We start from the raw sequence: 21,302 nt of genomic DNA, 5'->3' as shown, positions 1-21,302 counted from the left end.
ATTTCTTAAGGACAAGTTGTAATCAAGAGGTTGGATTGAAAAAAAATTATCGATTAAGTACAAAGAAAGAGATCAATCTCTTTATGGGGGATTAATTTCGATTTAGGAGATAATCAGTAATCAATAATTGTTCCACTGTTATACAGAGAATTGAGCAATTTTCCTGTATACATTCTGCTTCCCAATTAAATTAAATTTTTACTACTCATAATATCTCTATATTTTTTAGAGCGTGATTATTTTTGCATTCCAGCAGAAAAAAATAATCTCGACCGACAACCTAATCTCCAACGATTCACGCATGAGAATTCACGATCGACTAATATAATCAGGATGCAGAAGGAACGAAAAAAATTTTATATTTTGCGATGTGTTCTCGATGTGTAATCTCTTTCGTATGTCTGTGTCGATGTGCGTTTCGAGTTTTTCTCCGCTTATTGTGTGTCTTCTTCTTCATCAATGTCGCTGGCTGGCTGATCTTCTTCGTCGCGCAGCTTATTGCTCTCGTGTTACTCTGTCTATCTCTGGCTGAAGATCTTCGAAAATTACCCTGTACGGGTAATTCGTTCCGCAATTAATTCCAAATGGCACAGGTGATATATATGTATATATATATCGAAGCCTATCGTAACTTGAAAGAAACTCTGACGCACGCTTTATTCGAAAATGGACTGTGCGTGACACTTTTAAATATTCTATTTTATTTATTCACAGAATTTACAAAATGTATAATGACTCGAAGTCTATTGTAAAGCATACAAGGTAAACCATAATTATTTATAATTTATAATGTTATTCCATGTTATTGTTAATTTTGTTTATTTAACTGTCTTGTTAAATATTTTATTGTTATTGATTCTATATGTTTCTAAATTATATATTTTATTTATGATATTAATTGTTATCATTATTCTTGGTCTACAATTTTATTACTCTCTCTCTCTTTTTCTCTCTTTTATTATAATTATATAAAAATGTTTCTTTATTATAAAAATTTGTTTTAAATATTTATCAGCCTTTTAGCTTTAGGATATGAATTAATATAATCAAAGAAGAAATATATATATATACATGCAAAGAAATTATATATATACGCATATATATATCTAAATATTTTGTTATCAAAGCTAAGAAGACAAATGGATGACGAGGTCATTTTCGAAGATCCGATCTCGGCCGAAATCTCTTTCCTCTAAATCGTCTTGCATGTTTAATTACCCTGATTAAAAATCTCATAATTACAAACAATAACATCTAAAGATTTTCATTTCATTATTAAATTAACGGATTAATAACACTACATTCACGTATTATGTTATAAATTCTAATTTAAATTATCTTAAAACCTTTAAAACTGCAGTTTCACATTATAACACAAATATTTTACAAACAAAGGTTCTCTTTTTTCACACGAAAACTTCTTTCACGAAAATCCAAAAAATTTTTTACGAATCATTACATTTATTCATGCATTAAAGATTTAAATATAAGGAATGTCTTTAAGTTTCTCATAGATTTCCAGCCTTGTGATTATGAGTTTTTAATTAGGGATATATGCAATGGCGTCGTCGCTGTATTTTTCGAACATCTCCACGATGTATCGTTCAGATTATATCCAAAGCGATGTTATACTCAAAGTCAATTACTTAATTACTTATGTAAATCGATTCGTCAATGATATATGCATACCTTCTCTCATATAATTTTCGATATATTCGCTGTATTTATCTGCTGTAGACGTATAAATCAAGTATATCCATACAATTGATCAACACTTGTACAAGCGGGAGCGTTAACTTTTCCCAACATATCAAATTTTATCACGCAAATTAATAAGTTTTAATATAAAATATCATTTCACAATGTCATTCTTTTTAGCATTTATTGATGCGTGATCAACGTAATTTTGTTATTCACAAATTTTAACAGATTACAAGTATAGAACATTATAGACATAATTTAAAAGATCAAAAGATAAGTTCAATAAATTTTATAAATTATGTAAATAGTTTTACAGAAATTATATATATTATTACATAAGACTGAAGAGATTAAAAACATTTCAATATTTAATAATCCAATTCAAGAATCTTGGATACTTAATACTTGGATATTGAAGAAATACTGAGAATACTGGGATTAATGTTTCCGCTTGTACAAAGAGACGTGGCGACACATTTAAAGGACCAGGAATGTTCTCCGGAACAAATTTTAATTAACGGCCGTGTAAGCGGATTGTAATTAAAATTATTGACACCCAATAATTTAATTCCTTTAGCAAGAAATAGTTAAATCCAGCATAATCAAGATGATATCCTGGTCTACTTAACTGCAATGGTCACTTAAATGCAGCAGTTGACAGTAATGTAAAGTATTTTGCTTAATCGCTCTCTCTCGTCTCACTTATCGCGACCTATAATAATCTCTATTATCTGCTACTGCTATAGAAAACTTTCGATGTGTTTTATATAGTGTTTAAAGATGTGGGAATTAATCTCGGGAATATATTGAACGAATCTATTTTTGTATCTCTAAAAACTCATTATTTCATTGATTTAATTTTCTTCACTTAGTACATCTCCGTTCACAATTTTCAATTTTTCTTTTTAATTCTTTAAATACGACCAATGAGAAAATTTATTTATCCCTGATGAGTATAAATGTAACTCGTATTTTATGTAATCAATGAAATATTGATATATGTATAACTTTAATTAATTGAGCAATCCTTGTAATTGATTTCCACATTGGTTAATATTATGTGTGAAATGCATGCGCTCTTCGTCGTAATAGTGTTGTTCTTGCTGTTCGAAGGACACGAAGATAAAGCTGAGTGAAATGTATCAGTCAGTTATTATATTCGCACTTACATATTTGGATGTATCAAATGTATGCATTTTATTTGAAGATATTAATTTTTCCACTTTTCTCTCTCTTTATTCTCTTTTATGCATTTTGCTCCGCTATTTTAAACATTACATTTTGTTTCAGAGTATATATATGACAGACAAATTACTCTAGAAAATTTATGTAAAATTAACTCTTGTCGCACATAGTATTTTGACGTTGCAGATTACTTTGAATTAAATTGCTTATTGTTGAGCATTAGCTAATGCCAAATAATAGCAATTTATTTTACGATCTGAAATATTAATAAAAAGAATTTATATTTCTAACATTTATCAAATTTTGCGAGGCTGACTGATGTATTTGCTAATTTTTCTTCGAAATACAAACCAAGAATTTGCTTTTATCCTCGAGACAAACAATTACAAATTAAAAATTAATTTATCGAACTGGTAATTACTTTATCGAAACAGCATACAAAATTCCGCAAATCCTACAAAAATATCATCTGTACAATTCAATAAAATTTCCCTTTAACATCTATTCAAAATCTCGAGGGCAGAAACAACTCGCTTGTGTAGAAATCTTGCTGTTCGATGGGAAAATCGTGTGCTCTTTTTCTCAATTCCACTGGGAATGGGATGCAATACATGTGCATTGCATCCCAGTGCATTTTCTCTATATCTTTAGCTCTCTCTATAATTCCTCTGTAGCATCACTTATGATGTAATTACTTATGTGTAATGCGCATATACATCGCGTTATACCCTACTTCTCTATTCTATACTTAATCTATGTAGCGTGATAAAAAAAAACATGAAGCAAAACTTAGTGGCATATGAAGCAGCAGAATATCGAATGTTCGATGTTGCCGCTGATGCTGATGTTACTGCTGACTAATGTCGTGTGTCGTTGTTGTTTCTTAATAATCAACATTAACCCTAAACAATATAAGCTGAACTTCGAAATATAAATTATTAAAAATTATCACGTTATGTTTATATATTGCATTTTTTCTTGGGTATAATTTTATAACTATTTTTATTATTATTATCAGCAGAGTTTTATTGGAAATAACTGAGAATAACCTGAATAAATGAGATATTCATGCCACAAAGTTAATTAAACTAGAAAGAATTCACAGCTAAATTATAAATTATATTGTTTAGGGATAATAATGCTCGTTGCCATGTCGCTAATAAGAGAAAGGTCATCGGAGAACTTCTGCAGCTCTAGAAATTCTCCGCATGATAGCTTGATGTATCGATCGAAAGTGAAAATGAAAAAAAACTTTACTCGATCCTGACGCATACGATCATGTTATTATCTTGACTCGCTCTCCCCCGTCCCCTTCATTTATTGTCTCATTTTTCATTAAAATTGCTACTTGTTATTAAATAAATGATGAAGTGAATAGAGATTAAAAAGAACGTTCATGCCAAACCAAGAATACAGATTTAAGAGTTAAAAGATCAGGAATTACTACATTGAACCTGTGTGTGAAACTTTTATTGTTCACGGACAACTACCGGATCCTTAGTACAAAATCTATCGACTGTTCAAGTCTTTAACTGACTTTCTTCATGGATCTTTCAATGCTTGCGTGTCTCGGACTTGCTCTCGGACTTGCTCAAATCACCTTTACGTTTGTCTCCCGTGCGTGCTGTGTAACATATCGTACTCGCACAAAGTACATAACTTTCCACACGCTAGAGAGTCTAACACTTTCGCTTCCTTTCCCTTCAGCCACCCTAAGCCAACCTCGTGCGGCACGTGGCACGTGATAAATATATGTCAAAAAATAAAAAGAAACAAAGAAAAACGAATTAAGCCCATTCGATGATTCGTGTTTCATAGACTTTCGCTCGACATGAAGAACGAACGAAATAACGCGAGGCTCATTCCGCACTTCGGCGTACCGAACGTCTAGCTAATACCGATCGATCTATCGTGCTGATCTAGCCGTGAAGCGCAGTTAGTTTCTGTCTCACTTCGCGATTATCGCGCTCTAAGGGAACACAAATACAAATTGATTGCGTTAAATGATCCGACAGGTTCCGTTAACGATCCCTTGCATTTAATGCAAACGTTTCATCAACGTTTGTGAATAAAAGTGTGTCTACTTGAGGCTTACACGTACATAATGAGGGTAGACAATGGAACGGAACGGATGTGTCTCTTTCTATAAGAGAATGGAACACAACTGTTGCTTTCTGTATCTGTTTGCTCACATTGCGGTGATATTAAAACATTTTCTCTTTACACCGTGTCTTTCTAGGCTAAATGCGAATCGTCTTTTAACTTCGGCAATCAAGGAGCGTTGTTGAAGTCACGAAGTTAACTCCTCTTCACCGATCATGAACTACAGAATCTCACAGTTGATCGCTCGAACGTTCCTCGAATTAATTGTTTCTTCGATGTTAAATCGTTCGAGGAATGCACGACGCTGATTACAGATCGACGATAGAGCGTGTAAATCTCAAATGTGATTGGTCCGTCGAAGGGAAATAAATAGGGCGGAGGAATGGAATAGCAACTGAAAAACTCAACAAACTCAATTCATATCTTCGTCGAGGGTTTGTCGCCACTGTGATATGCGGATTTTAAGGTCCAAGAATCTTAAGATCTCGGTATTCAATTTTAATGTCACGCGAGAAGCGATAAATCCATTTTTTAAGAAGTTACAATTTTCGATACATTGATGTTGATGGTAACACAATTTCTCCAAATCGCAAACTGCAAACTATTCCATTCCTCCGTCTTCTTCTATTAACAAGTATCGATCCCACTCGACTACTTAATAATCAAGAAAACCGTTGAGAGTATTAAAACCGTAATATTCTTAAAAAGAAGAAACAACCTTGTTAGGTCCCAAATAGCGCCGAAAATTTTGAGGATCAAGGCGGCAGACGTTATGTTTTTTCCATGTACATAAAATCTCTAGGGACATCTCGATCTACATTTTAACTCGTTATCGTTTTTACAATGATGGTTTTATCGTAAAACCACCACCAAGAGCGAATACGACAAATGAGAAGTTACAATATGCGAGCGGATTTCTCGCTTCCTCGACACGTTCACGAAGAAGAGTTCCTAGATAAGTCTTTTAGATATCATAGATAAAACCTTAGGTAAACTCTGAGGACTGTAGATGTTTAGACACACATGGGTCCTCGCAATATTTCGATTCAATTAAATTACTGAGTTCCCGTGGATTCTCGGATCTGTAGATTCTCACATCTTTGGAAGTGTAGATTGTTGAACTCTTAGATATTCGCGTCACCTAGGATTTATATAGATCCTCGAGTTCTTAGATCCGAGAATCCCTCAATCTCTAAGTTTTGTTGAAATTTTCAAATTTTTCCGAAATTTGAAATGTTTTAAATTGGACTGTTTCATCGAAATCTTTCATCTATCGAAAGATATTAATTAGTCCCTCACAAATTGATTACTGTTGAAATCAATGATTAACTAAGTGATTTCGAGGAACGTCGAGAAACCCGCAAACACCGACTTGGCTATTCAGAGACAACGACACAACGCATTATAAAGTAATAATGATAACTTAACGTTAATCGATTATTATTACGATCACTTACATCGCGAGGAGTGATGACGATGATGATCTTTCTGTACAGGCTGTCCGCGGACTATTGCGCTTCCCTTGAATACACCATTTTGGAAGGACAACGTTACGAATAATAATAAAGTTTGAATGTCCTGGCATCGATGGATTTCAATTTACAAATGACTTAAATCAAACTTAGAAGTGATTTAAGTCACATTTGGCCACGTTTTTGTGGCCACTTGACTTATTTGTAACTTAAAGACTAATTCTGCCTGGATACTCGAACGAAAATCGTTGCATTCGTCTTTCTTTTTCCAAAAAACGTTTGCGAGAAGAGGCACGACAGTTCGAGGATGTCCATAGAAGTTAGGCGTTAAGCGAGATGCATCATTAAGGATGAAGTTAACAAACCAAATGTGGTTAAGTAGATAGACTTTAGCTTTATACACAAAAGAGTGCTAAGGGAATATTCATGAAACTGTGAAAGAGAGAGCGAGAGAGAGAGAGAGAAAGAGAGAGAGAAAACGAGAGAACTTTGTCGATTGGTGAATGAATTGCAAAAGAGAAAACGTTAAAAAGACTCCGCATTTTCGACTGCCATTCGAGTTAGAAACGATTCGTTATACCAACATGTCCGAGCGAACTTGTGCGATATTTGTGGGAACGAGTTACCGTTATTCTCGCTGTCATTAGAATTATATACAGAATACATGTATCCCAGATCAGTCGCATTTTCTTTAATGCACGGATTTTTTGATCGACAAAATTAAAGAAAGTGTCATTGATTGCGGATATTCTGTATTGTCGAGAGCGTTGCATTTATCTTTTGAATTATTAATGCTATATGTTAACTAATAATAAAGTTTACATAATATGAATTAACGTTATCGCCTTCTCTAAATACATGAGATTATTATTAAAGTTTATTATATTGACGATTAAATTCAAATATTTGAGGAGATTATGTAAATTTGATTTTAGATTAAAAATTATCTGACATTGGTACATATTATTTGTTATTCTTATCTTATTTTTATTATCCTTTGGAGTACCAGACAATTCGTCACGATTGTAAGTAACAAAGAAATTTGAAAAGAGTTTGTTGAATAAGCAAATTTGATCACAATAGGAGAAAAGAGATATATAAAAGCAATATAAGAAAATTACAAGACAATTGTAATTTTATGTACAATTTTCTCCAATTTCCGAAATTAAATTTATTATTAGTTCTCCTTTCGTGAAAAAGGTACTTATTAAATGGAAGAATAAACGTTTGGTGAACCAAAAGATTGAAATTAATGGGATAATTTTTTCGATGTCACAAGTAAAAGTTTTTATTTTATTTAATATTAATAATTGTCGTTTAATATTAATAATTGTTTATGTATGTTCTTAACGATAGCGTGCGTTCGATATTGTTGTGGACCAGACTCTTCGTGATTTCGTTAAACCGAGAAGCAATACTGTTGATGCCTACACTTACTATTACCGAGCGAGTGTGCTTAAATAAATGATGATTAGTCCCGGAACCCTAATATCCAACTTCACTTGTTTGTCCCATTTCATAAAATAAAAAAATATCACATTTCGCTAAAATCACACATATATTATATAATATTTTATTTATATATTTTACTTTATATGTGAATATTTTAACATACTATATCTTTTCATTAAATTAATATTTGGAACAAATTGAGATATTATGTTTATTATTATTAAAAATAATTAGGGTTCTAGGATTAATGACGAAAAATTTGAGAACTTTGCGACAACTTTTCGCAGATTTAAAACGAAACGAAACATCAGCATTTCAGAATATGTCATAGTAAAAAACTCAATTGGAAGAAGTAGAGCGTGCAGCGTAAAGAAAACCAAAAGTGTAATAGATTAAACTTGATTAAATGTAATGTCTGATTTAGCCTGATAATCCAAAGGTTAATTTGAGCTTATTTCTTCTCTGTTGGCAGGTATCTGCGAAAAGGTGTCTTTAAAAAAATTAGGACGATTTAGGATAAAATCGGAGAATTTAATAAAATAGCAGCACCAAATAGAATGAAAAAAGAATGAACGAGAATCGCACGAAGCTTGCTCGGAAAATACATGGAAGATCGCAAATGATCTGAAGATTGCTTGGACTCTTGAAATTTGCGAATAAACTCTTTAGTTTTTATTTTTCTGTATTACATTTTTAGAATCTCCAATACTGAATATTGAGTCTTCAATTAAGAAACTGTAAATATTGAATTCATATCTCTTCATGATTTGTTCAATTTTATATATAATCTGACAATTAAATTTAATATATTACTTTCTTCTAACCTAAGTGTATAACAAAATATGCCGCTAATATTTTATCTCTCATTCTGAATAAGAATAAAACCTTTTTTAGTTAAAGAACTAAGAATACTCTTAAAAACGAAAACATCACTGATATATGTATCTACGAATGTAGAATCTTATCTTACAAAAGGTAATATTAATTTAAGTCCATGAATTTAATTGAAATCGAAATAAACTTTGTTTGTGGATATAACTGTCAGATTATATAGTCCTCTTATAGCTTATTGCGAGCCCTAGATCCTTATATATTCTTTGTTTTATGAAAAATTGAAATTCCGGAATCCTCGAATCGGAGGACCATTTTGCGGCGAATGAAAAAAGAATACTGAAGGAAGTACGGAAAGTTCGCGTGAACAAAGGAAGCGAAGTAAAAAGAAGACGATGACGGAGGAATAAAACCCTTGTATAAAGTAGCAGTGCGTAGCGGCTAAACTAATCGATAAAGGAATGACACAAACGAGTTTATTGTTGAATATAATAATGTATTATGTAACATTAACAAAGTAAAAAAAAGGAAAGGTGGAGGCGAATGATGATAATATTATATTGTTGTTAGATATATATTATATATATATTATATATAAAAAAAACCTAGGTATATATTAAGCGACCACCCAACATTCACCCACACAAGTATACACTCTCGCAGGATATACAGGGTGTCTCGAAGAAAAATGTATTCCAGTAGAGGAGACGCTTACTGCTCGAGTAAAATTTGCGTTTGTTTTTTTCTAGCGATGACTTAACCCGAAATATTTGTTGAAGATTAATAAAAAGTGAAAATAACCAAACGTATTTTTTATTCTCTTATCAACATAGTCAGAGGCTTTTTTGGCAAAACCCCATAAGTGAGAGAAATTAAAGCCTGATGCTTTTTTGAAATTTTGCAATATTTATATTTATAGCTTTTTTATATAATTATATATTTAACATTGCGTTATATTATAATAATAATATATAATAATTATATATTTAAAATTACGTTGACAAAACTCTCACCTTGTCACAGTTTAAATAATAGTACATTAATTAGATCGTACGTTGGAAAACATTACAAAAAGTAACATAAATGTAAGAATGCAATTTCGCATTTTTTCTGTGCATACGTATTATTAATTCTGCTTACGTAACAAAATTCCAATTTCAAAACTTGTGTTAAGCAATTTTTATCGTGACACGATTTCGGGAATATCGATCTCAGGGCATGCAAAACCTCAGTGAACGTAAAAAGATCTCCCGGAGTGCTTGATATTTTACGCACATAAATTTAGACTAAAAAATTTAATAAAAGTAATTATTAATCATGTGTTACATGGAATAAAATGTAATAGGAAGTGAATATAAAGACAAACGAGAAAGAGAGAAATCTCTAAAAAATGGAGTATCAACGGCAATATGTCCTTTTGTTATTGCAAATCATCTTTTTTGTCGAAAACTGTTTCGCGGAGAATCTGATATTGAACATTAACTTCAAGAAACCGATCGCTGTGACTAACGATGCGTTTCTCAGTTTTACTTTGGATCCAGAAGTGTTGTTGCGTAAAAACGATAATTTCACGTAAGTATTTAAAAAGAAAATGTTTTATGAATATCAGTGAAAAGCTAAATAAAATCGTTTCTTATATTCTTCAATCTTCAATTAGTTTTTATTTCAAATTTCAATATAATTATCAGATTTCATCTTATCAAAAATGTTATTATAATCTTTCAATATTCAGCAAAATCGAGAGAAGCACAAACATGATGCGAGGCTTGGCGCCTGCCTACGTTCGCTTTGCAGGACCACAAAGTAACGCCTACATCTTTGAAGAAACGGATTTGAATAACGTTGCTACCAATTCAAACAGTGTGCTTTCTGGTAAGGGATTATATTAAATCACTTATAAATCTTAAATATATAAAGACCAGGAATTTTTATGAGCAAATGTATAACGTATATTCAAAGCACCGTGAAAATCATGAATTCAAAGTATATATCGTGAAAACATTTTGTTTAGTTGTATCATTATAAGACCTATTTATAGAAAGAAACGAATGAATATTTTTATTAACTTATTATGATGATGCTCGATGATATATAATACTGTATACAGGGTGAGGCACCTAAAACAGGCCACCTGAATATCTCGGCTGTTATTAGTGATAGAAAAAAATGTGTCAGACCAAACTTGCATGGTTTCGAGGGACACATAATTTGTTCTAAATAGTTTTTTATTAGGTGGACGCGTAGAGGTCATATGAAGGTCAACTTCGTTTTTTTAAATGTTATGATATGTTTTTTTACGTACCATCTAGTAGAGCGTTTGAAGATGCGCACATTCATTTACGGGTCAAAATCATTCAAGGTCACTGAAGGCCAACTGCAAGGGAAAATAATTTACTTTATATTGCCTAGAGTTCTCTGCTATTAAAAATACTGTAAACTCAGAAATGAAAAAGTTCTAGCCCTTAGAAATTTTTTCTTTTTCCGCGAAGTTCTGAGTTGTTGTTATCATTATTTTTTATATTGCCTAGAGTTCTCTACTATTGAAAATACTGTAAACTCAGAAATGAAAAAGTTCTAGCCCTTAGAAATTTTTTCTTTTCCGAGAAGTTCTGAGTTGTTGATATCTATATTTTTTATATTGCCTAGAGTTCTCTGTTATTGAAAATACCGTAAACTCAGAAATGAAAAAGTTCTAGCACTTAGAAATTCTAGCCTTCAGTGACCTTGAATAATTTTGACCCGTAGATCAATGCGCATCTTCAAACGCTCTACTAGATGGTACGTAAAAAAACATATACCATTTAAAAAAACGAAGTTGACCTTCATATGACCTCTACGCGTCCACCTAATAAAAAATTATTTAGAACAAATTATGTGTTCCTCGAAACCATGCAAGTTTGGTCTGACACACTTTTTTCTATCACCAATAACAGCCGAGATATTCAGGTGGCCTGTTTTAGGTGCCTCACCCTGTATACCTATATGTACATAAAAATATTGAAAGAAGGGGAATATTAAAAATAGATGACAAAAATCTATTATTGATTTGAAATCGACGAACTCTTTATCGAGCTAAAAATTGCATTACAGAAATTCCTTAAATAGGAGAGATCTAGTAATTCTATTAAATTATTAATAATACGTCTCTAATGAATATTGCAATTTCCCTAATTTTCCGGCTATGTGACCTGGCCTAGCCGCCATAAACGCGTTGAAAGGATAGGAACGGCGACGTCAATGGCACGATGATGTAATGCTAATGTCATTAATTCATTTTGTTGCGGTTGCCAGTTATATGCACGTCCATTAGCCTTGATGGCAAAAGCGCCCGGCGAGTGTCATAATGCAACGTCGACAAGCTCTGAGATAATAGCATAGTCGCGAATTGCGAAAGCGCCAAAATTCATCAATGTAATGTTCAAATTGTTGCATTCACAGCAGCGAATCAGCTAATATTTAGTCAGATTAAAAAGATAATATATACGAGATTTCGAAGGAGTCTGTTTATTCATAATACAAATATATCGAGCTATATTGAACCTATATTCGGATAAATAATTCTTCGCAGATATAATTGGAAATATTAAGTTATATATTTATTTGTATAATTGTAAAAATAATAATATAATAAAAATAATAATAAAATAAAAATGATCCTGTGTGTTTAACCAATTTCAATTTTACATGCCTGAACTTATATTTACAGAAAGGCATTGGGCGTTGTTATATCAGTGGGCAAAGAACGCCGGATTAGACGTAATCACATGCATTGCACCTCGCTTTATCGAAGATGAATCGAAAACACATTCCTGGCATCCTACAAACCTGACAAAGTTTCTCTCTTTCAGCAATCAAATGGATTACAACATTAACTGGCAATTGGGTTACGGTAGAAAACTATGAATATTTTTAAGGAAATATTATAATTAGAAAAAGTTATCAAAAATAGCTTAAAACCAACTTTAATACATCTGATTTTTAATTTATTTAATTTTAAATTGTTCCGAAACGTTCCTGAAATATTTAAATTTCTACACTCTTTTTTGATTGTTCTGATATATTTTACCGTAGAGTGCCAAACGAGATGCGAATTTTCTGGTGGAGATCTGGGAAGATACGTCACAAATTTACGTGATCTGCTCGAGACTTACCCAAAATATTCCAACGCTTTAATCATAGGTCCAGATATCGTGACGTACAAAACAACAGAACAACAAAGGTATCTTCAGGATTATTTCAATTCAGCGAATGATGCACTTTCTGCAATAACATGGCATCCGTAAGTATTTTATATTTTTAATGTAGTAGATTGTAGTAATAATAATTGACTATACACGTATATATAAAAATTTAACATCTTCAATACATTACATCTCGTTAATCAAAACTATGTCTGTTTCTATACAGTTCTTGTAGGTTATAAAACTATTATAAAACTAATAAAATAACAGGAAAAATTAAAGAATTTCTTGATAAACTTAATATAAATTATTCGTTATTGTTGCGTACACCAACGTGAAAATGGCGACGCTGCGTGTGTCCTCCGCGCGGTACTCTCCGGTATTTTTCTTTCGGAAGCGGCGCGGGCAAGAAAAATGCTCCTTTTAATTATAAAAACTTGTTTATTCACACTTTGGCGAACAAACCAACTAATAATAGACTTATCCACGCTTACAAAAACTGACTTTAACGAAGCACGGAAAGAAACGAACGCGGCCGAAACGGTACGGCAATGGCCGAGCGATGACGGAAGCGTTCGAACGGAATATATTATAGCGGTTACATTATACGAACGCGAATGGGAGCGAAACTTTTGGCCCGGACGGTGTATTTAAATAATCGAAAAATAAAGAACGGATATATATCCTTAACAGTTATTTGCTAATCAAAACTTTTCGACAATACTTTCAGCAATTTTACTAGCATTGCTTTGGTAAACAATGGTAATATATCCGTACAGTATGACAATCTGGCAGCCGAAATGGACGAGATATATAAAATTATTGGTCGCACTGCAGGAAATAAGCCACTATGGATTGGTAACATCAACAGATTTCAAATATATTAATATCATTTGCGCACAGCGAAATTTATATGCTGCTGTGCATACTTGTATTGTTAAATTTCTATATTTATATAATTACTTATGAAGAAAGGCTTTATGACTGCATATATTTTTATATTAGCGGAATCGAAACCAGAAAAATACAAACACCAATATCTAGGAGCGCTAATTTGGACGAGAAGACTCGGAAATGCTGCGAAGCTAGGCATACAAGTTGTGATGAGACAACTACAAGATTTGAATAAAGCGAGTCCCGTAAGTCGCTCAGCATTATTAATTTAAATAAATAATTTACATTCAAATGTAAATAAGTTTTAATTACGAGTTTCATTATTCGATTTATTGCGAAAAACTGTCGCAATATTTATCTATTTCAAAAATATAAGAGAATGTGTGTACATGAAGTTTCTATTTTAAAAGTAAAATAAATATTACACATATAAAAAAATAAGAGATTATAAGCCACAATATTAGTAACAATATACGTATATTGTTTTCTTCATCAGGATTACTGGGTATCCTTGTTGCACAAGGCTTTAGTGGGACGCGAAGTTTTGGAGATGAGAATTCAACACTCTGACAACAGCAATATACATTTTTACAGCCAATGCACAAAACCTACCGCACTCTATGATAAAGGAGCTATAACGATTTTTGGAGTGAATTTGACGCCAGAAACAGTGATTGCTAATCTAAACGGACTCAAGATCAAAACTCTTCACAAGTACATTCTATCGCCCGATTTCGAAACGGGTGATAAAATGTTTTCAGAGTAAGTAATTTCATGCACTTTCTTACTAAAATGATTCTACAAATATCAGGTGAACAAAGTTTTTACTCATTGTAAATGTATAGTGATAAATTTATCTTCATTGAGAAATACATTATTTTTCAGGAAAATCTTATTGAATAACAAGCCATTTAATTTAATAGACAATAAAAAGGTACCTGATTTACAGCCAGAGATTATTATTGATTCTGACAACCTAGAAATAAAGCTCTCTTCTGGCGACATAGGTTTTTGGGTTATACCTGATGCAAAGGTAAATTGAAAAAGTATAAAATACTTTGTTTGAAGATTTAATAATACGACAATAACGGAAATGATAATTTTATAGGTAAAAGCTTGCATGTATACGGAAGAGGAAACAACTGATGTGAATACTGTGGCCAAAAAATTATCAAAACGACATGAAAATACCATTCAGCAAGACAATCAAGAAGAAGAGAAAGATATAAGTCAATCTACTTTAAAAAATCAAAAGACGAAGCAAGACAGAAGAAAGCAGAAAAATATGGAAAACGAAAATCAACAAGATGTTTGGAATAGTAGATTACTCGGAAGAATAAGAAGAGTTTTACAAAAAAGGCTTCTGCGGAAGAATAAGAGTGATTCTCCGAATTTCCAAAGATCAATCACGGTCGTTCTCAAACAAGACAATTCATCCGAGGAAAAAAAAGAACAATCAAATTTAAAAAATAATAATTTTAAGACAGCTGATAACAAGCTTGAAAATGTTCATGATACACCGAAGAAATATAAACGCTCATTACTGGAAAAGAAAGACCAAACGGAATCAGAATACATAGAAGATCTGAAAATGGAGAATCTTGATAATGCAGTGACATCAAAGATTGACACTTTGCTTCAGCTTGATGAAGAAGTTACTTCAAACGATTTAACTATGAATACACTTAAAGATGAAACAGAAAATGAAGCGAAAGTAATAGTTGGATTAAATGGAAAATTGAAAAAATACTTACACACATTAGGGAATTTCTCGAAAAAGACGAACGTAATTGAGAGTATAAAAAAATACTTTGATATGCTTTTCAATATGTTACAAGACAATGAATCAACAAAGAATAATGACAATCAAATTTTTGTCCAGGAGGATTCTATGGAGGAGAACAGATTTAAAAGAGATCTAAACAGAATATCGGAAAATTCCAGAAACAAAATACTTGGCAAACGCTCACAAATAGATGACTTAAAGAATGTGGTTAAACGGAAGATCTTTCATAAAAAGAAATTGACATCCGATAATCTGAACAAAAATTATGACAAGGACAAAAATAATCGTCATAATTTGCGCCGGCAAGACCCTGTAAAAAGATTTCTCGACAATAAAGCTTCAGCTGTTCAAATGAATCATCATTCAGCTCAACAAGAATTTAGAAGAGATCTTAAAAGAAGAAAGAAAAATAATACTAACAGGGAATATTCAAAAATCGATGATAATTATCAAAGTTCAATGCAGAAACTTGAAAGAGCGAGAAGAGATATGGGCAAGAAATTAGCCGAAATAAGTTTGAGAAAGGAGACCTTCTCTAACAAACGATCGAGAACCGATGATGTAAAAGATTATCTAAACGAAAAGAAAATAAAGAAGAAAGATGAAAAGGAAGGATTGTTGGTACCATTCAATCCAAGAACCTCCGAGAGCGGTGAAAATAACTTTTACGGCTTCTTCCGGCGAAAACCAATGGACAATTTTCCCGAGGGCGATGTTTTTGTTATCACGGGAGATTCATTGGAACAAAATGGCAACGATTACGATTACGTCGATGACAAAAACGATGATGTCGACAGTTTGAAACAGAAGAATACGCAGCACGCGCTAGATTACACGGAAAGTGATACTTGGGAAGAGCCACAAGTTGAGGATCATCGCGATTATGTGCCAAACGAGTTTTTCGAAAACGTGAAGTTATCACATACAAAAATTAAAGAAGGCTCAAAAGATTACGGCGATTTGTGGGAGGCGCAATATTTTTCTGAAGAACAGGAGAATACAGGTGCAAATATAAGAACAAAAGATGGAGATAATAATAAAAGAAGTATCGCAGAAAGTTTAGAAGTACAGTACAAGCGACCTGATAAAGGAAAGGAAAAATATTTTAGGGAAACGAGCATGCAATATGATCAGAACGCGAAACATGAGCCCGTAGAACTGAAACGCTTTTCAACCACTATCAATCAATTTGCGGAAACTCCAGCTTATATCAATCACACATCAAATGTGAGACCCGAAGAAGCGGAATTAAAAGCAAATCCAGAATCAAAAGTTTCTTTCTATCAACCAGCTCAAGTTTTCGCTGCAAGATATGGCAATTACCAAGCTTCAACTGCAAAATACGATGAAGCCAAGTTAAGTGAAGAAAAAGATTCGATTGTGAACATGTTAGATAGTAAGGATGATATAAATACAAAACCAATTAATTTTTATAAGCCTGCAGAATATCCTATCTCAAATGGAGAAAATGAGAGAACTAAAAGAAGCGATTGGGAGAAACTAAAAATAGATCTTAATCGGGAAATGATTGAAGAAGACGAAAATAACGCAAAAGATTGCCATTGCAGAGTCATTCGAGCTTCCGATTCGAAAAAGTTCTGCTATTGCCGTGTAAAACGTGATAATCACGTACCTGATTCTTCCTCAGAGATTGAAGATGTTAATACAGATAATACACAAATTGTGAGGGATGCCCGAAATATGACAAAGGAAGATTACGAGAAAATTATGACGGGAGAAATACTTCCAAACACAGACATAAGTAATTCTGAATATGACGAACGTACTACAATCACCGAAACTATGGTCGAGTCAAGTCGAGTGGATTATGAACCAAACAATACCATGCAAACAATTGGCACAGCTTCAACATTACCAATGGATAGTTCAACAATAAATATTTCTGAGCAAAATGATAATGCAGAAAAATCTACCACCAAACCATTACTTGCGGATTCAACTTTAGGACTTTCTCTGAGCAGTGATAAGTCTGTTGAAGATATCACAAAAAAGACGTTTTTTCGTCCCCAATCAGATGTCCAAACAGAGAACCAAACGTATGATCTTCCCGAGATTGATTATAGCATTTATTCGGATAGTCGGAAGGATTTTGTTCCCTCATCTTTCACGAGACCTTCGCAGAAGACGACTCGAGAGAAGAAGGCAGCTATCGTCGAGGAGAAGGAAACAGAGAATTCCACACACTCGACGATCACCACAAATCAGGAAGAAAAGGAACGGCACGAGGATAACTATACATCTAGTTTGAAGACAACCAATTTCCTTGAAGGAATAACGGAAGGAATTGTTAAAGAGACAACGACAGAAACGAGTTTATCAAAACGAGCAATAGATAAATCGATTGACAACTCGAAATCGAATGAAACGGAAATAAGCCAAAAGTTGCAACGAGATGTAGGAGACACCCCAAAAAATAAATCCGAAACTGAGGAAAGAAAGTTGAAGTCAAAAAAGGGTGTCGACGCGAGAAGAATGAACAGCATGATGCAAAAGCTTCCAAAAGCGCCATTGAGAGGACTCGCCAGAACCGAGGAGAATTTGATAAAACGCGCTAAACAGATTGACAAACGGAAAGAAAGATTGTACGCAAAACGGGAAAAGTTGTTGCAGCAGTATCAGCAAGAACTGTCACAGATCGCCAACGAACATACGCGGAATTTGAAAAGGAGAGAAGCGTGGGAAAGATTTTACGAGAGTGACGATTTTCGTCAACTGATTGATCAGGGAGAGTTTATTGCCGTTCTAATAGACGATAATATCAGCTACGAAGATGATGATAATGATGATGATAATGATGATGATGATGATGATGATGATGATGATGATGATGATGAATGTAACGATGAAGAAGAATATGATGGAAGATATGTAATTCCTATTGAGCTTACTTCTAAGCAGTACGACGCTCTTCTGAATCAAATATACCCATTTATGAAGAAAGTACGTTATCCAAACAGATCTCAGTTTCTTCGACAGTTGGAGGAGCAAGCAGATGAACAAGAATCAGCAGAATCAAGTTCCAGATCTGATCATGGAATCTTCGCGATCGATCCTTCGACATATCATGGCGGTGAGCCAACCTTGCAGCTTTACAAAGGCAACATAAAATCACCAAGATATCATTCGCAGGTCAAGTCCCAAATGCAGATTCCAAAATGGATGTTGAAAGAAAACTTCAATCAAGCTTATTTCAGAAAACCCGACAAAGACCAGCATCCAGTCTCAAAATTGCAGGAATACATGAAGAAATTGCCAATCAGGGATTATCGTGATCGAGAAAAGTCTGACGTCTTGTATGTCTTAGACGCGCAAAAACAATCTGACTTACCAAAAGAACTCGCACGAGTTTGGTTGAATTCCATTGATCGAAGAGATATCAATGGAGCTGCACGCAATAAAATACAAGTTGGATCAAGCAATATTTACAGAAATCTTGAAGAAAAGCATGATGTTTTGGATTCTATGCCTATGACAGGTACAGAAACAGAATTGACCAGAGATTTTGATACCGAAAGAAACACAGGGGATAAAGAATTCGCCAATGTCGATGATGGAAAAGAAGATACATTGAATTTTAAAACAACTGAAAATACTGAAGATGCTGAAAAGATGACAAAGAATGAAAAATTTGAAAATTTAAGATTAGCGAGAGATATGAAAACTGAAGAAGATATAAAAAGTGAACAAGTAACTGATGTTCATAATAAAAAGGAAGACATATTGAATATTAAGACAGCTAAGGATTTAAAAGATGAAAAGATGGAGAAAATTAAGAAAACTAAAGATTCTGATGTTATCAAAGAAGAAATGTTAAATACTAGATCTAGAAAAGCTACTGCTAAAACAAATCGCTTGAATAGAAAGAATAAAAATGTAGTAGAAAATAAAGATACTGAAATTAATAAATCTTATAATTCAAATGAAGTAAAAGAGGATTTAAATATTAAAATGTCAAATAATAATGAAGCAGTCGAAGATGTTGAAACAGTCACTGATGTTGATCTAGAGCCAAGCAAACTTGAGGAAGGAGTTACACGAACTCGAAGAAGTATTAAGAAAGCAACGAACAACAAATATTTGCAACAGCCGTATTTTCTGTAATATATTTTATCTTTATATACTTATTAATTGTTTACTAATTAATTGTTTACGCTATCATTCAATTTACTAACTTGGTCAGCAAATGAAGATCTCTATACTTTTAATATCAGTTTTTTTGGTTTTTGTAGTGTTTTTAATAGTGTGGATTGTAACATATATTTGTTATTAAGAACATTAAAAAACGGAATAAATATATGTTACAACCCAATAATTTAATGTATATTTTTTTTAATACATAGATTAACCAGAGACGATGCAAAAAACGGACCAAACCGTGACATACACATTTATTTTAAAAAAAACTCTGAAGAAATATTCAACAAACAACCAGTCCACTATATCTTACTAAGAAAGATGTCAGATTCGACATATAATGACAATTCCTCGGAAGATTTTGAGGTTCCTGTGGAATTGTCTAGATTTCTAACAAAAAGAATAACAGACTTGATAAGTGAATATCCAGATAATGAAATTTTGGAAGAACTTGAAAATTACGAAACTTTGCTGTTTCTCTCGAATCTGCTAAACAAAACTGCCACAGATATATCACATGAAGAAATTTATTCAGAAAGTGAGCAAGATATTTCTGTAGATGATGAAGATACTGGAATTAATTATCAGTCAAGAAAGAAAGATGAACAATATGAATCTAGAAGTGAAGAATCTGATAAATATTCAGAAATGAAAGACAAAACACACTTTTACAAGAATCCAATACAATTCCATAAACGTGGAATGCTTTTATTACTTCCACGAAGAAACGAGCGAAGACGGCGAAGACAAATCGAAAGTGAAATCTGTGATGAAAATATAAATGAAATAAAAGATGAGGTAAATATCATTTTTCTTATTTCTCATTCTCAATTTCTCATTACTTTATTATTACTTACATTATTAATAATGGTTTCATTTGCAGCCTAGGAAATCTATTTTAGCTCAGAATTCTGAAGATAAAAGTGTTGAATATCATTTAAACGATAATAACATCAATAAAATAAACATAGAAAAGATAATGAAAATGAAGAATAAAAGAACAAATTATTTTAAGTCTGTGATGGACAAAAGAAATCATGACGATCTACTCGAGGATTTTATAGAAGCTTGTAAAAAAAATAATTTACATGATAACGAGATTTCTTTTTTTATGAAAAATAAAGATAAAGATAAAATTACTAAAAATAACATTATAAAAAGCGACGAAAAATTATTATCTCTTCTGGAAGAACCAATTCCGATAGTAGAAAATCTGATTATTAAATCAAATAAACCACAAGATCTTACACAATCCTTGGAACAATCCGCTGATAATTTTGAAGAAAAAAGTAAGGAAACTTTTGCCTTGGACGGAGACAAACATTCGAAGAATGCAACTTCCGAAACTAATAGCAATTATTTAAATATTGGATTTATAGAGAAATTATTTGCGTTTTTCTCAGAACTTTCACAGATCTTTATATAGAAATCTTGAACAGCATAAATTAATGTATACTAATAATAGCATAAGATATTAATGTTTGCATTTAATGTATCTATATTATTCATCTTCATAATTATATATAATATACGAGCATTTTT

General features: G+C 32.5%; 1 protein-coding gene across 1 annotated transcript; it reads left to right on the top strand.

The window, feature by feature from the left end:
* The first annotated feature begins 1,045 nt into the window (after positions 1–1,045).
* Positions 1,046–21,297, top strand: LOC105276301. The gene is made up of 11 exons (XM_020030691.2): positions 1,046–10,316; positions 10,477–10,616; positions 12,451–12,633; positions 12,816–13,023; positions 13,656–13,783; positions 13,931–14,064; positions 14,316–14,581; positions 14,705–14,852; positions 14,928–19,723; positions 19,967–20,558; positions 20,644–21,297. The coding sequence occupies exons 1-11, from the start codon at positions 10,135–10,137 to the stop codon at positions 21,184–21,186; spliced, it is 7,320 nt and encodes a 2,439-aa protein (XP_019886250.2). The 5' UTR covers positions 1,046–10,134; the 3' UTR covers positions 21,187–21,297.
* Positions 21,298–21,302: the final 5 nt, after the last annotated feature.

The sequence above is a fragment of the Ooceraea biroi genome, chromosome 9 (genome assembly GCF_003672135.1).
Source record: "Ooceraea biroi isolate clonal line C1 chromosome 9, Obir_v5.4, whole genome shotgun sequence".
In the NCBI taxonomy this organism is placed as follows: domain Eukaryota; kingdom Metazoa; phylum Arthropoda; class Insecta; order Hymenoptera; family Formicidae; genus Ooceraea; species Ooceraea biroi.
Note: the sequence above shows the minus strand (reverse complement) of the source record. Positions and strands in the feature narration are given on the sequence as shown.